This window comes from Chelonia mydas, chromosome 2, assembly GCF_015237465.2.
Source record: "Chelonia mydas isolate rCheMyd1 chromosome 2, rCheMyd1.pri.v2, whole genome shotgun sequence".
NCBI classification, from domain to species: domain Eukaryota; kingdom Metazoa; phylum Chordata; order Testudines; family Cheloniidae; genus Chelonia; species Chelonia mydas.
Genome location: NC_057850.1, coordinates 181678644 through 181693888, shown reverse-complemented (window position 1 = coordinate 181693888; position 15245 = coordinate 181678644). Strand labels below are relative to the sequence as shown.

Sequence of the window (15245 nt, the reverse complement as noted above, 5' to 3'; positions counted from 1 at the left end):
CTAGAGTTGATTGTATCTGATAATTGACCAGGTGTGTCAATTCCCCGTACCACAGAGGGATTTCATTTATTGAATTTAAAAACACATTCATATACAGGGTCATATTCGAGCTCCTTCTAGGAGCAGAAATCCCATTGAATCCAGTTTTCAGAGTAACAGCCGTGTTAGTCTGTATTCGCAAAAAGAAAAGGAGTACTTGTGGCACCTTAGAGACTAAACCAATTTATTTGAGCATAAGCTTTCGTGAGCTACAGCTCACTTCATCAGATGCATCCGATGAAGTGAGCTGTAGCTCACGAAAGCTTATGCTCAGATAAATTGGTTAGTCTCTATTGAATCCAGTGGAAATTGTACACATAGATGAAAGGCAGGATGGACCATAGTATACAAATTATTCAAAGTAAATGATTTGTTCTGAGAAAGATTGCACCTAATTTTACAGTTAATATTTATTTTATCAAACAAGTAAAAGATCTAAAACACAAATGTTAAGTGACTCATGAGTACAGTTCCATATGCACTCTTCCAGCACCATATGATGATAGTACAGCAACTGTACAAAATTTTGCTGCAGCATGGAGCCACAAGGGCTCAGATAAGTCTGTTTTTATACTGTTGTGCATGTTGTTTCAAAGTTTGTTCTTTACTGTGTAGTCTCTGGGTATAAGTACCTTTAGGCTAAGGGAAATATTCATTACTTACTGCTGCAGTAGACAGAATTCAGAGATTTTATTTGCACTTCACGTTTAATTAGGGTTGCCAGTTTTGGTTGGCCGTATTCCTGGAGGTGTCATCTCATGACATAATCTTTAATTAAAAATTAATCTTGAATTCCTAGAGACTCCAGGACAATCTTGGAGGGTTAGCAACTCTATGTTTAATACACATGCAGTGAATGGAAGAGGAATGTGTAGCAGGCAAGAGATAAAGCAGCTCCAAATGCACATTAAATTGTCTGCACCATTCACCACTTTCCCAGGATCATTTTCATGCCTCAGGTTAACAGGCACAACTCTCACTGATTCAGTCAGTCACTACAGAATACTACATTAGTATACTCAGTTTGCAAATTAAATGAATGCTAAAATCAGTGCAAATTACACTGCTTTGACACTTGTAACTTGGTCAACAAATGGATGTAGGTGAGTACTTCTGCTATGTTATTTAAATTACTATTTATGTACACTGTTACAACCCTGTATTTTTACTTTGAAACCACACTTCTTCACACACATTAAAGGCATTTGAGAACAAGTCCATAGGAAGTTTTAGAAATTTTACTGAACCGTTTTTGCATCAGAGCAAAAAAATTCTGAATTTCTTCTTTAACTTGACAAAGAATGCTGCTTTGTCTTGCTTTGAGAACTCAACCTAGTCAATGTAATTTAACCCAATTTAAAAACAAAATGCCTTTTGGTGTGAAAAACAAGTATCCGAAATTTTAACCTGAAAGATAATTATTTTTCCATTCAATTATGGCCATCTGAAAATAGTGGCTTATAAAGAAAGTGCCTTCTAAACTAACATGATACTATTGCAACATGATTCTATAATGTCAAGTTAGTAAGGTAATGGCTTAATATGAACTGTAGCAACATATTTCCCTCTAGAGAATTGCTTTTACTCTTAATATTTAGCTTTATATGAAGTATCCATTTTCCCAGTGGGCAATAATCCAAAAGAACAGAACAGTTAAACTCCAGAAGGAGACTAGTTCTAATATTCATTTTTAGGGATAGAAATTTCTTACAATTCTGCTAATACAAGTTTAGTTTAATGAGAAAATACACTTCTGCAATTAAGAATTTTAAGCAGAATATTCTTTGCAAACTAAAAAATTAGTTATCAACATAACAAACAAACAAACCTGACTACTACATTTTAAGCATTACTCTAGTTTGACTCATTTAACTATAAGAAAACCTTACCTTTAGATTTAGGTGGCAAAGGATTTTCATATAAAATCTGTTCAATTAATTCAGAAAAGCTTTCAGAGAAGAATGGAGGTCTTCCTATAAACATAAGTAGATTCACTTAATTCTATCAAACTTGGTTAAACTGCAAAATAATTGTTACTAAATAATTCTCATTCAAGAAGCAAGTGTTGTCAATCTGAACTCAATTTAACAAATTAATGTCAATTTAACTACAAATAATGTTGGTGGTGAGAGCCAGTGAACAATGAGGACTGCAGAACAAAACATGGGCAGGACAGCCATTAAAAATGCTCCTTCATGTCTTATGTCCCAAAACAGGTCTCCATGGTAGCCCCAGATACCAGCAGAGCGGATAATGGAGGACAGCAAGACCCACATCTATGTTAATCCAATAGGCTAGCATACTGTGTATGTTGCGCCACAGGAAGACTGGGCTACAACCCTGCAACCTGGTTTGAAGGAGATTTCCCCTTCCTAGATGCTCCTTCCCGCTCCCCTCCCCCAACCCTTCACTAAGCCAAAGTAGTGCAATTTTAAACAGCTAAAGTGAGTTTTACCTTTAAAAGAACAAATTAATGCATTTGCTAAATTGTTTTAATGCTTACGAGCATAAAACCCTTGAATGAGAATGGGAGCTCAAACCGTTGTTATAATTTAGCAAATTATAATTCTGAGCACTAGAGGCAGTTAAAACCATATATTATAATTATACTATAACTCAGATCTTAGTGACAGTATCTCAGTTGATTATTTTACAAGGTTCCTAAATAATTGGAAATCACTATAGTGTACCAAAAACTCATTTTCCCAAATTATCACAAATGTCAGATAGATAGATAAAAACACAACCTGAAAACATTTCGTAAAGCAAACAGCCCAATGACCACAAATCACTAGCTATGGAGAAGTCAGCTCCCTTTATTGCTTCCGGAGCGGTGTATACAGGAGAGCCTACAAAATAAAAAACATATAAGGCAACTTGTATAAAGGCAGAACGGATAGTCAATTCAGAATTTTAAAAAACGCTACGTGTCAATCCTCCCACCTCACCTCTGTGCTGTATACATTATCTCCATTTAAAGATAAATGCTGAACCTCAGTTTCCCTAAGTGCCTTGCCCAGTGGCACAGAGAATGTCAATGTCAGATCTGAGGTAGAAACTCAGGAATTTGACTTATAGTACTGTGTTCACAACCTTGCCTCTCATTAGACAACTATCCTCACTTCACTCTGATATACCTTTTCAGTGGGATTGTGGAAACTATTTTGTTGTTTATATTCCTATTTCACTTCAACTACACATAATCTGAGAAGAACATCTACCGTTTTGTGCTGTAATTTTCTAATGTACCTACAGAAAGGTCCAAATCAAAGATGACACCGAGATTAGGGGATGGAAGGATAGGCAGATTGGTGATATTGTCCAGAGTGACTGAGAAAGGAAGTAGGGGAGGGCTTGAGCTAATGACTAAACATCTACAAGAAGATGTCAGAGACACAGGTTAAGATTTTAGTTTGGACAGATGGAGACAAGAATGAAGAAGAGAGACAGATCTATGAGTCATCAGCATGGATACTGGTATTTGAATTTGTGTTTACAGATGAGATTACCAGAGATCAGGTTTAGAGGGAGAAGAGAAAGGAACAAGGCATGAGCCCTGTGGAGCCTGCATGGAAAACTGATAGGATATTGAGGCTAATCCCCAAAAGGGCACTCTGAAGAAGCAGTAAGAGAGGTTGGAGGAGAACCAGAAGAGAACTGAGTCATGGAAGCCAAGGGAGGTCAAAATTTCAAGAAGAGCATGTAGTGATGTAGTCCAAGGTGAAGTAGTCAAAGGTAACTGACAGGTCAATGATGACAAAGTACTGGTTCTGAGCTTTAGCTAGGAAGAGGTCACTAGAGACTTTGGTGAGAGTGGTTTCAGTGGACTGCAAGGAGCAGAAGCTTGATGGGAGAGGGCTTAGGATGGAACTGAAGGAGAGGAACTCCAGACAGCAATTGCAGACAGTATGTTCAATGAGCTAAGAGACAAAAGGGGGAAGGGAGAGGGAGCAGTAGTTGGATGGGTTAAGGAGAAGAGTAAGGAAGGAGATGAGAGAGAAGGCAGCCCAGAAGATAGGATGCGGTCACTGAGCCAAGAGGACAGGTTAGAGAACAGACAAGAAGCTTCTGCATCTATGATGGGGAGAAGAAGGAGAGAGTTGTGGGAGGGATAGGAAGGTCACATTGCATTTTGTCAATTTCTCTTGGAAGAAGTCAGCAATAGCCTGTGGAGAGAGAGAAGTGGAGGCAGAAGGAGGGGATGATCTTGATATATATAACAATAAAATAATAGACCATTTATGGTGGTTTCCCTTTGCAGTTTTTCCACCTTCCTTTGAAGCATCTGATACTGAATGCTGTCATGGACAGGATACCAGACTATATGAACCACTGGTCTGATTCAGTATAGCTATTCCTATGTTAAACTAGTATTAAAATAGGATGGAAATAGGTCTACATTCTGCCATACTGGACTCCCACTCTTTCAGACAGTGCCACTTTTCATTAAGATGACCATCACCCACAGTAGCTTCAAAAATGCCAACTGTATTTAAAAGCTCTGTGAAGCACATTTGCACAAAGTGTATTCAAAATGGGCTTCCTCTCTTCTGAGCTCAGTTTGCTGTACACAAACACAAAATAGATGTAGTTTACTTTTAAATATATAGATTTATTTAAACTCAATATTAGAAACAATAGTTTACAGGAATGGAGGCATTTCAGTGTTTGGGAAATTGGGAACACAGCCATGAAAGACAAAATTGCAGTGTCAGTTTTCACAGACTGTACAAGAGAAGAGGAAGGAGAAGAATGCAATGACTTCTCTGTCGGAATGATTTTGTAAAATACACATCAACCCCTTTTGAGTAGAAGCCACAGAACTGAAGATTCACAGAAATGTTTATCCCTGTTTAAAAAGGAGAGGACCATTTTATGCAATTTAGTTAGAGATATGTACACCATGCAACTGAGGGCGAGATGAGTCCCAACAAACAGAAAAAATACTGTAAAATTATCCATAGTATTTATTCACATGATGTCTGTTCCCACAATCCTTGCACAGGTCAAACTCCTGTTGAAGCCAATAAATAGGATATTGGTTACAAATTTAAGCCAATTTCTCTGTATTTTTACTTAAATGAAAAATACTGACAACATCATCAAAATACACAAATCCGATTATAAGCCAAATGGTTTATCAGAATAATCTTCTTTAATTTTCCTACAATCCCTTTTCTTTAAGTGGGCTGGACTGCTGCTAAAATAGTGAAGCAGACATCCTCTCCTATTACATATAATCTTGTAGTCCCTGTGTCATACTAGCAGAGAATGACTATAGAGCTACCTAGATATTTAGGACATTTCAGATTAAATCACTTTTATTTACTGATGCCAAACTCCATTTTTGCTCAATACTACACCTACTTAAATACTTTTTATAATATGCCTGAATATAAATCATGAATAATGTTTCATATACAAAAGATAACTTGTAGATACAACATGCCTGTCTGCCAATTAACCTCAACACAGGAGGAATAAAAATAGAAAGTTTATTATCCAGCTGTATTATACCACCGTCACTAAGGGTTAGACAAAGTCAACAAAATTTTCAGTTCCAGCCTCCTTTCAAGAGCACTTATTGGTTTCTTTTATCCTTAGGTTTTGGCTTGTAAGAGGGGATAGATTGTTAATCCCCCCCCCCACACACACACACACACACACAATTGCAGTCATTCTGATAAAGATATATCAAAGAGGCTGTTCGGTTCATGTTTCTTCCTGGATACAGTAGGTTCATCATCATTCTTGTTTCTTGCAATAGGGAGTTCCATTAAGAAAGAGTGAAACTTACGCGAGCAGGAGACAAAGCTTATTGTCAATAGTTCACTTGTTCCTAATAAGTACTGTGGCAGATCAGCATTTTGAAGAGAGAGAAGCTGTAACTGAAATAGTTCAACCCCATAGCATAGAGGGTTTTGAAGATTAAGTACAGAACTTTGAATTTGTTCTCATACTTGGTGGCATCTCAATTACTGCACTTATAATGCATTTGTATGGACCAGACTTCTTGAGTGAAAAGGCTGCTACATTCTGGAACAGCAGAAGTTTCTTTAACGACCAGAGTTTATTCCTAAGTACAAGGCACGGCAATAATCAAGCCTATTGTAAAAAATATATATATATACACATGTTTCACAGTAGCCAGGTCAGCATCCAGAGGGAGGATGGAAAGTCTCCTGGCCAGTAACAGATGGAAGAATATACTTCAAGCCACTGCTAATAAATGGATACCCAATAGCAGTGTGAAGTCCATATTGAGGGCACTAGCAGCCCAAGTTGTTTTTTTAACTGAGATTCCCAGTAGCTTCATATATATATGTTGAACAAAAGGGCGACAGAATTAACCCTGTCATACCCCATAGGCGAGGTCCTTTCAATATATAACTCACTATCCCAAATTAACTTCCAAGTTCTCCGAGATGTAAATGGAGCACACATACTCTAAATCAGCTCCACCTCCTACTAGTGGTAGGATCAAATGTGATACCATAGATCATAGGGTGTTGCTATTGAAGGCACCTGATAGACTTTAAAAGTATCAGCACGGACGTGCTGCCTCAACCATGGCTAGGAGGACAGCACAGTCCCAGTCCACCAAAGCCTTTTCTCCACTGCACTCTGGGAAGCCCAGTACACAAGATCTCTCTGCTGTCCAACTGAGTGAGACATATCTTCACTTAATTCCAAGTATGGAAAACATGGAACTATGAAATATGCAAAACAATCCTGAGGGATGTTACCAAGCTTCTGTCAACTGGAGTTCAGTGAGTTAGAGAAATACTTTACATAATTTTTAGGGCTGTTGACTAATCGCAGTTAACCCATGCAATTAACTCAGAAAACTTAATCACGATTAATCGCAGCTTTAATTGCACTGTTAAACAATAGAATACCAATTGAAATTGATTCATATATTCACACTGTAAAAAAAAAAAAAAGAAAGAAAAAGTATTTTTCAATTCCCCCATTATAAGTACTGTAGTGCAATCTCTTTATCACAAAAGTTGAACTTACAAATATAGAATTATGTACAAAAATAACTGCACTCAAAAACAAAACAATGTAAAACTTTAAAGCCTAAAAGTCCACTCAGTCCTACTTCTTGTTCAGCCAATTGCTCAGACAAACAAGTGTGTTCACATTTGCGGGAGATAATGCTGCCCGCTTCTTGTTTACAATGTCACCTGAAAGTGAGAACAGGCATCCTCCTGGCACTGTTGTAGCCGGCATCACAAGATATTTACGTGCCAGATGCGCTAAAGATTCATATGTCCCTTCATGCTTCAACCACCATTCCAGTGCAAACATTTCTAATAAAAAAAATTATATATAACGAGTACTGTACACTTTGTATTCTGTGTTGTAATTGAATATATTTGAAAACGTAGAAAACATCCAAAAATATTTAAATATATGGCATTCTGTTGTTTAACACGATTAATCGTGATTTTTTTTAATCGCTTGACAGCCCTAATAATTTTATATCAAGAACAGATGGGTTAGAATTGATTTTCTGTCCTCCCATTTAAACTGATTTGATATCTCCTTAGCCACATCACGTAGGCAAATACACTACACAGTATTGTTTGGTCCTCTTTAGAAGATTTTCATTTCAAGAAAAAACAAAACAAAAACAAAAAAATCTGCTGAAGGAACTATTTATGTTCTACTGATTGTGGAGTGCAAAGTTTAATCCCTTAAGGATAAAGATCTTCTGTTTATTAGGCACATATGTGCCTATAACTGGCTTAATGCTACTTATTTCAGCACTTCTCAGAAGCTGTAAACTATTGGCAACCTCATAACATCTTCCCTTGCTTTACCATAGTTCCAGCCTTCATTTCCACATACACCAGCTTTCACCATACGGCTGGAGCTCAACAGGCTCTAAATAAAGGATTGTATTTTGCTGTGTTAGCTGTAATCTAAAATGGATTTATTTATATTTCTATATATGCTGCTCCATATACTAGGTACCTCCATATGAAAGTTCAAACGGTTACTCTAAATGTTTACAAAGTCATACCATTTGCACTTAAAACGAGGAAATGAGAAATGTATAAATAGCCAACTCTGTTTTATTTTTCCCCATTCGTCTATATCAGACACAGAAGCACAACCTAAAATAAATAAACCAACCAACCAACCCATCCACCCAAATTTAATGAGTTAATATTTCTAGTTAATTAGGCCCCTTGCTCCATTTAAAGTCTGTTAACCATCTGATCATTTTGTTTTAAAAATGACTCCTGAAAATTGGTTTATTGTTTTAAAATGTAAAAAAAAATTGAAACAGCAGCACACCAGCCATTGAAATTACTGAAAACTCACTAATGCCAGTGGGAAAATGATTGAGAGCTGTATGTTTGTTCAGTAAAAGTTGCATTTCAGAGATGTGATGTTACATCTACAACACTCATTGTAAAAACCAACCACTCATTTGTACAGCCACACTGTAAGTTTATGTAATTACAGTAATATAAATTCAGCTTCACTGTCCCTATACTTGAATACCTTGATCTGGGCTTCAATTCAAGGGTACCTTGAAGACTATTCAGAACAGACACACTAAAATGATAAAACAGTCTTTATTACTTCTTCTCACAGATGTATGTTATGCTGTATGTTTGCTAAACTTGGTTTTGTACTGTTATGAAGGTAGGAAACATGACTGCGTGTATGTAAAACCCGTTTCTTCTCTATGTACCTGTCATGCACTCACTTAAAGTGCAGGCTAGCAATCTTCCCTGTACTTAAGGATATCAATGATTGTCTGTTCTACCAAAATCTTGCTTACATGAGACTAAGGATAGGTCTACACTGGCGCTAAAAGCTGTAAATTCCAGCTTGAGGAGACATACCTGCGCTAGCTTTGATTGAGCAAACCTGCTAAACATTGACGTGTAGCCACAGTGGCGCAAATGTGGGAGGGACTGACTATCCCCAGCATGAACCTATGGTCTCAGACAGGATTGGACTTGGAGCAGCTTGCCGCTCCTGCCACTGTGGCTACACTTCTATTTTTAGTGCATTAGCTCAAATCAAAGCTAGCATGGGTATGTCTGCCCGCAGCTCCCATTGGCCGGGAACAGCAAACCGCAGCCACTGGGAGCTTCGAGCGGCCGTACTTGCCGATGCTCAGGTAAACAAAGCATCTCGCAGCCCACCAGGGGCTTACCCTGAACAAACTGCGAACCAAGTTTGGGAACCCCTGCCTTAAGCTAACAGTAGCATTAATTACAGTGAGGAGAAGAGATAAAATATAGTCACCTGAAGCAATAGCTGTATGTACAGATAAATTAGTAACAATTTATTTAACAATTGCCTTTCACAATTACATTTTATGTGCTCTAATTTTCATAACAGGTAGTGTAGCTTGTTTTGCGGTTTGCACCATATGCAAATTCCCATAATGCTTCCCATTACATTGTCATAGACACTGTCAGAACAAAATAAAATGTTTCATTACTAATGTAGAGTTTTCTGAGAAAAACCTAGCATTCTTAATTCCTGCATCCACAAAAAGAATAGTTACAAAAGACTACTATTTTAAAAGTTTCTGGCAGAGAAAATAAGACCCCGTCCTCTCAACATGATTTAAAATCAAAACATTTTTAAAACATTTCATTATGCCTCATTGGGTTTAGTTAATTTTGACTGGATAAAACGATATACTATATGCTGTACCTTTGAGTCTATTTTTCAAGTTTCTTTGTGGAGTGCTTTCACAGCCATCACCTCCTCCTTCCTCTGACCCAATTAAAGCAAAAAATTCTTCCAAATTTTCACCCTCTGCTTTAGCCAGGCAAAAGTTATTGAACTTCAGTGTGCCAGGCCCTTCCAGAAGTATCTACAGAGGTAAACAAAAGTGAACACCAAGTTGTTTCTTTTAAATATAAGGACTGTTTCAAGAAGCTGAATTTTCCAGTCAACCTATCTAAGACTGAAGTTTTGATCAAGTCTCATTACCATTAAAAGTATTTATATGGCCTTCATCACAGTAATAGCTGAATGCCTCCCACAAGTGGAGGGGGGCGGGGGAGGGGAGAAAGACTACAATGACCTCCTTTTTTCACAGCCATCAAAAGGTGTTTTTTTTATTTTAGACAGATCTGGGCAGAGGGCTTTTTGTTTCTTTGTTTTAAATGAGCCTGTGACGATGAAGATGATATTGTGGGAAAGCATGGAAAAAGAGAGGTTTTACATTTGCTCTGCATGCAGCAAAGTTAGCAATCATTCTTATTTAATCAGGTGGTGAGTTCCAAAATCTTGTTCCAGCTCCTGTGAAGGTTCCATCTCCTGAAGTCATTAGTCCTCTACTGGTCAACAGCTACATTGTTTCAGTGGAACATAGCTGTCATGGGAGGTTGAGGTTACATAGAAAAAGAGGCAATATCACAATAGCCAGAACGGTTTTCTATGCAGGACTCTGAAAATAAGGATGGCTACACTTTGAACTGGACTACGAGTTCAAAGGAGTAATTGCCACCTACATTACTCTGCAGCAAAGATAAAAATTGATGCATCTTTCAACGTGTGCATATTCAAGTTTGTTAGATTAACGTTTACAATATTTAACATTTAATTTCCAAAATATAGAAGCTAGAGTTGACTAAAAGGATTATTCACCTAGCAATCAGATTCTGAGAAACATTTTACCTGTTCATCAACCTGGTTTAACAGTAAATTAGTAGCTTTAAAGGAAATACAAGTTTTCCAACTCTATTGTCTCAATATCCTGCCATCAGATACACAAATGTGCAGCACTATATTTCTTATAAAGTCATCTACTGATTTTGCGCATGCATCCACAATAGCTGATTTTACAAGAAACTTGGTAATGCAGAAAATGTGATCACACAGTAGAGAGTCCAACTGAGAGCAGAGTCAATATAGTAAGCAAAACCAAAAATGTTTTTTGTGGTCATACTTTGATTCACTATGTACAGTTTAGGAAAAACATGAGGGTTTTACTAGACTAAATTCAAAAACTAGGCAAAGATGTGCAGTCCTGTTTTAGGAAACAATTACAGTAGGTTGATCATTCATTTATGCAACGTTTGGTAACAACTTCCCATGGAGTTCTAAAAGCAGATTTCACCAACTTTATTCTCCAATTGCTATTTACACAATAATTTATGTACTGTATATGGTATTAATTTCGACTAAGTCATTGTTTTTTATATTTACTTTTTTTTAAGTTTTATTTTGTGGCATGAAGGATTACCAAGAAACGAAGAAGTATGTGGTTTCCTAGTGTAAACAGGGTATGACAGAATGATTCAAAGCTATAAACACAAAGGGACTCCTAAATGAATAATGAAAATCCTTCATTGACTCATCTTTTTATGCTGCAGCATGGAAGCAAATACCATACTCTCAAGCACTAATTCCCAACTGCAGAGTGGTACAGGAGAGATAGAAAATAAACTAATTAGACTGTAAGGTATTCATGACATATACTTGTCTCTTACTATGTTCATGCACAACACCTGGCCTCCAACCTTGAGCAGGGCCTCTGGACATTAACATAATACAAATAATAATTTATGAAATGTTAATGATATCTTTGACATTACAAAAGATACCCATTATAACACAACTAATGTTACTCATTACCTTTCCAGGTGTGATTTCACAGAAGATAATTCCAAGGTCATGAATGTGATGTAATCCAGTAACCAAATCAATACCAAATTCTCTCACCACATCTTCAGGTAGCTGTTCATCTTGCGCAATGACCGTTTCTAGTGAACCACCTGAAATGAATTCACACAGAATTCCTTATGACAGTTGTATATCAAGAAAAGGCCAGACCAATAGCCTACTATGATATTATACAGCCTCTTAAAAAAATTAAAAGGAAAATACAAAATCAATTGAAAAAAAATAAATGTTCGCCTATCTTCAATTGCTTTGTGACTCTCCAACAGCCACAAGTTTCAAAATGTACATAAAAATAACCTATTACTCATCAGCACTAAAGATGTACTTCACCCAGTTGTTTTTGACGTCTGGAAAAACGGAGGCATGGAAACATCATTCTCGTATAATCACTGTACATCCTTTATACCTAGGTCACTGAAACATGGGCAAATTTTGAAACTAAGACCCTTGTCATCTAATTTGTCCATATGGATCACTAAAACTGATAAGAGTTCACCACTACCATCAATAATGATTACTTCTGTCAAAGAGTTCCTATTTTATGCCAAGAAAGCAGAGAGTGGGAAATTGATCTATTCTTTATTGAATTTATTTACATATTTTAGTACTCAAACAAAATTACAACCCTGCATACATTTATATAGCATGATTTATATCAGACTTCACTTTTTATACAATAATCTTCATCTTTCTCTATATCAACATTACCAAAAAGTGACAGAGCAAACAATTCAGTTTATAATTTTCATGAACAAATGGTTTATTTATATCACACCATGAAATTATTACGGTAATGACCATAAAAGGAGGTTATCTGAAAGCTCTTCTTCAGAGATCGAGATGTCTTTTAACTGTTTATATTTAACTGATGACCATATTTTTATTATTAATTATTTATTAAAATGAAAAGAATTCTCTTGTAACACATCTCCTCTAATACTTCGGAAGTGGAATGTCTTCCTGTGAATTCTTCCAAAACTAGAGAGATATTAACTTTATATACAATTTTTTAGTATAATTGTCTAGAAAACAATAATTTCAAATAGTTATATTGTAAAATCAGTAAGAAATGGTTACTTACTATAACTGTGGTTCTTCAAGATGTGATGCAGACATGTATTTCACCTAGGTATGAGCATGCACACACCTAAGTGGAATACACGGCTGTATCGATTCTAAGAAGAATTAATGTTAATGTATTTACAGCTTTAGAACAATTTGTGCAACAGTGTGCCAGATGAAATGGGGATCAAGACCTGAGCACTTTCTTGAAGTGCTAATGTACTCTGATCTATCTCCAGAGGCAAGGGGTCCCTTGTAAAGGATTTGAAGAGAATCATAATCAGAGAAATGAAATGAGTGGGTTCAGTAACAACGATTTTATTGTTTTCTTTTTCCCACTCCACAATTCCTTAAGTGAATGTTAATACCATGAAAGAAGCTGGATTAGATACACTGAAGAATGAAATCTTCTATCCACCGAATAAATACAGTACGGGTAGCAATAGTGCAAGCTTCCTACACTCCCCTGCCAATGTGCAACAAACCTATCCAGAAAAAAACAAAAAAACAAAAAACCCACTTCTTGACATCAGAGAGTACTTTACGTCTTACAAGACCATCAACAAAGGTGTCAATTAGCATTAGGAATGACAGCGGTCAGTAAGACTCTATTGCAGTGGTTCTCAAACTTTTGTACTGGTGACCCCTTTCACATAGCAGGCCTCTGAGTGCGACCCACCCCCCTTATAAATTAAAAACACTTTTTAATATATTTAACACCATTATAAATGCTGGAAGCAAAGCAGGGCTTGGGGTGGAGGCTGACAGCTCATGACCCCCATGTAATAACCTCATGACCCCCTAAGGGGTCCCGACCCCCAGTTTGAGAACCCCTGCTCTATTGTTTGCCTGAGATTTTAAGAAATTTTTAATCAACTGCATTGCAATAGGCAAATTTTGCTGCTTTTATTAGACTATTTCTAACTTCCAATTAGGAGTCAGTACATGAAAGGTCTGAAGTAATAGGTACATTTTAGGGCTCCAGTGCTGCAAAGACATATGCATGTGCTTAACTTTACACACAGCAAGTAGTCCCACTGGCATCAATGGGACCACTCACATGCATAAAGTTAAACACTGAGCAAACGTTTACAGGACTGGAGTCTAATTTACTTTCTACTATTAATTTTATGCTTTCAAAACTACATACATATAAACCATATGCAAAAAGTTATGTTAAAAGCACAATAAGATTGCAGTCAAGCATACAAAAGTTTGGAACTACTAGAATTAATAACCTTATTTCAGCCCCCTTCTGCATATGCATTATGATTAAGGCTACATTTTAGTCATGGGTCTTTTTAGTAAAAGTCATGGACAGGTCACAGGCAGTAAACAAAAATTCACAACCCGTGAGAAACACTAGGTATACAAACCTCATATTGGGCCCGAAAGGGATAAAGGACAATACTGGGCCCACATAGCCCCACCCTTCCAGACACAGGCGCCAGCTTCCAACTTTCCCCAGGAGTGCTCAACCACCACTCAGCCCCAGGCCCCATCCCCACTCCACCCCTTCCTCCAATCCCCCACCCCCACCTCTTCCCGCCTGTGGCCCAGCCCCCACTCCACCCCTTCTCCCAAGGGCCCACCCCTTACCACCCAGTTCCACCCCCTCCGCTGAGCACGCACCATCCCTGCTCCTCCTCCTCCCTCCCAGTGCCTCCTGGACTCAGTGGAACAGCTGATCCATGGCAGGCAGAAGGCGCTAGGAGGGAGGGTAGGTAAGGAGTTGATCAGTGGGGCCGCCAGTGGGTGGGGAGCTTGGCTGCCAGTGGGTGCTAAGCACCCGCTAATTTTTTCTGTGGGTGCTCCAGCCCTGTAACAGCCACAGAGTCGCCGCCTATGCCTCCAGACCTGCAGAGCATGCTCCAACTAGAAAGGAAGCTTAAAAAAAAAAAAAGAGAGCTACCCAGCTCAGTCAAGGGAAGGAAAACAGACCTACCCTAAGGGGTTCTGAACAAGGTTGCTGAAGAAGTCTCCCTGTGAGAAATAGGACTTCATGCTGAGACCGGTTGGGGCTAAAGGTTTAGCGGTCTTTTCTTCTCTCTTTTGTTACCTTAGATTAGACTTGGAGCCATGAGAGACAGATGGTAGAAAGTAGACCCAGGAAAGGTAATTTCAAGGGCACTGTAGGGCACCGGACACTGTTGACTGGGGAGCCCGGGCCCTACCCCTGCTGCAGGAGACGCATAAATCACATTCCAATCTCACTCCACCTTTGATAAGAGGACAAGGACATTGCAACCCAAGGTGAAGCTAAATCCATCCTCAGATGAGGAACTGGACTGAAAGGCCTTCCCACTGAGAAGCAATACGGAGTACACTACCGGCTAGACCACCTGGCTTCCGAAGGCTCCGTTACAGTCCTCTTCAGCCCTGGGCTGGAATATAACTCCATGAGGACAGATTGTGCAGAGAATTTAAGCTGCTAAAATTGAAAAGGTCTCTACTGAGCATGTGCAAATTAC

At 38.0% G+C, this 15245-nt stretch overlaps 1 protein-coding gene across 14 annotated transcripts in view; it reads right to left on the bottom strand.

The window, feature by feature from the left end:
• ULK4 (unc-51 like kinase 4) overlaps window positions 1–15245 on the bottom strand; it is a 395815-nt gene that overhangs the window by 370626 nt on the left and 9944 nt on the right. For 12 of the 14 annotated variants that reach the window (XM_037890225.2, XM_043540762.1, XM_043540761.1 and 9 more), the window contains 4 exons: window positions 11665–11804; window positions 9733–9895; window positions 2787–2888; window positions 1929–2012 (listed from right to left, as the gene is read on the bottom strand). In XM_037890225.2, the coding sequence (XP_037746153.1) occupies window positions 1929–2012; window positions 2787–2888; window positions 9733–9895; window positions 11665–11804 (489 nt within the window). The remainder of the gene's footprint in view (window positions 1–1928; window positions 2013–2786; window positions 2889–9732; window positions 9896–11664; window positions 11805–15245) is intronic. The other 2 variants (XM_043540763.1, XM_043540764.1) reach the window with 1 other exon arrangement.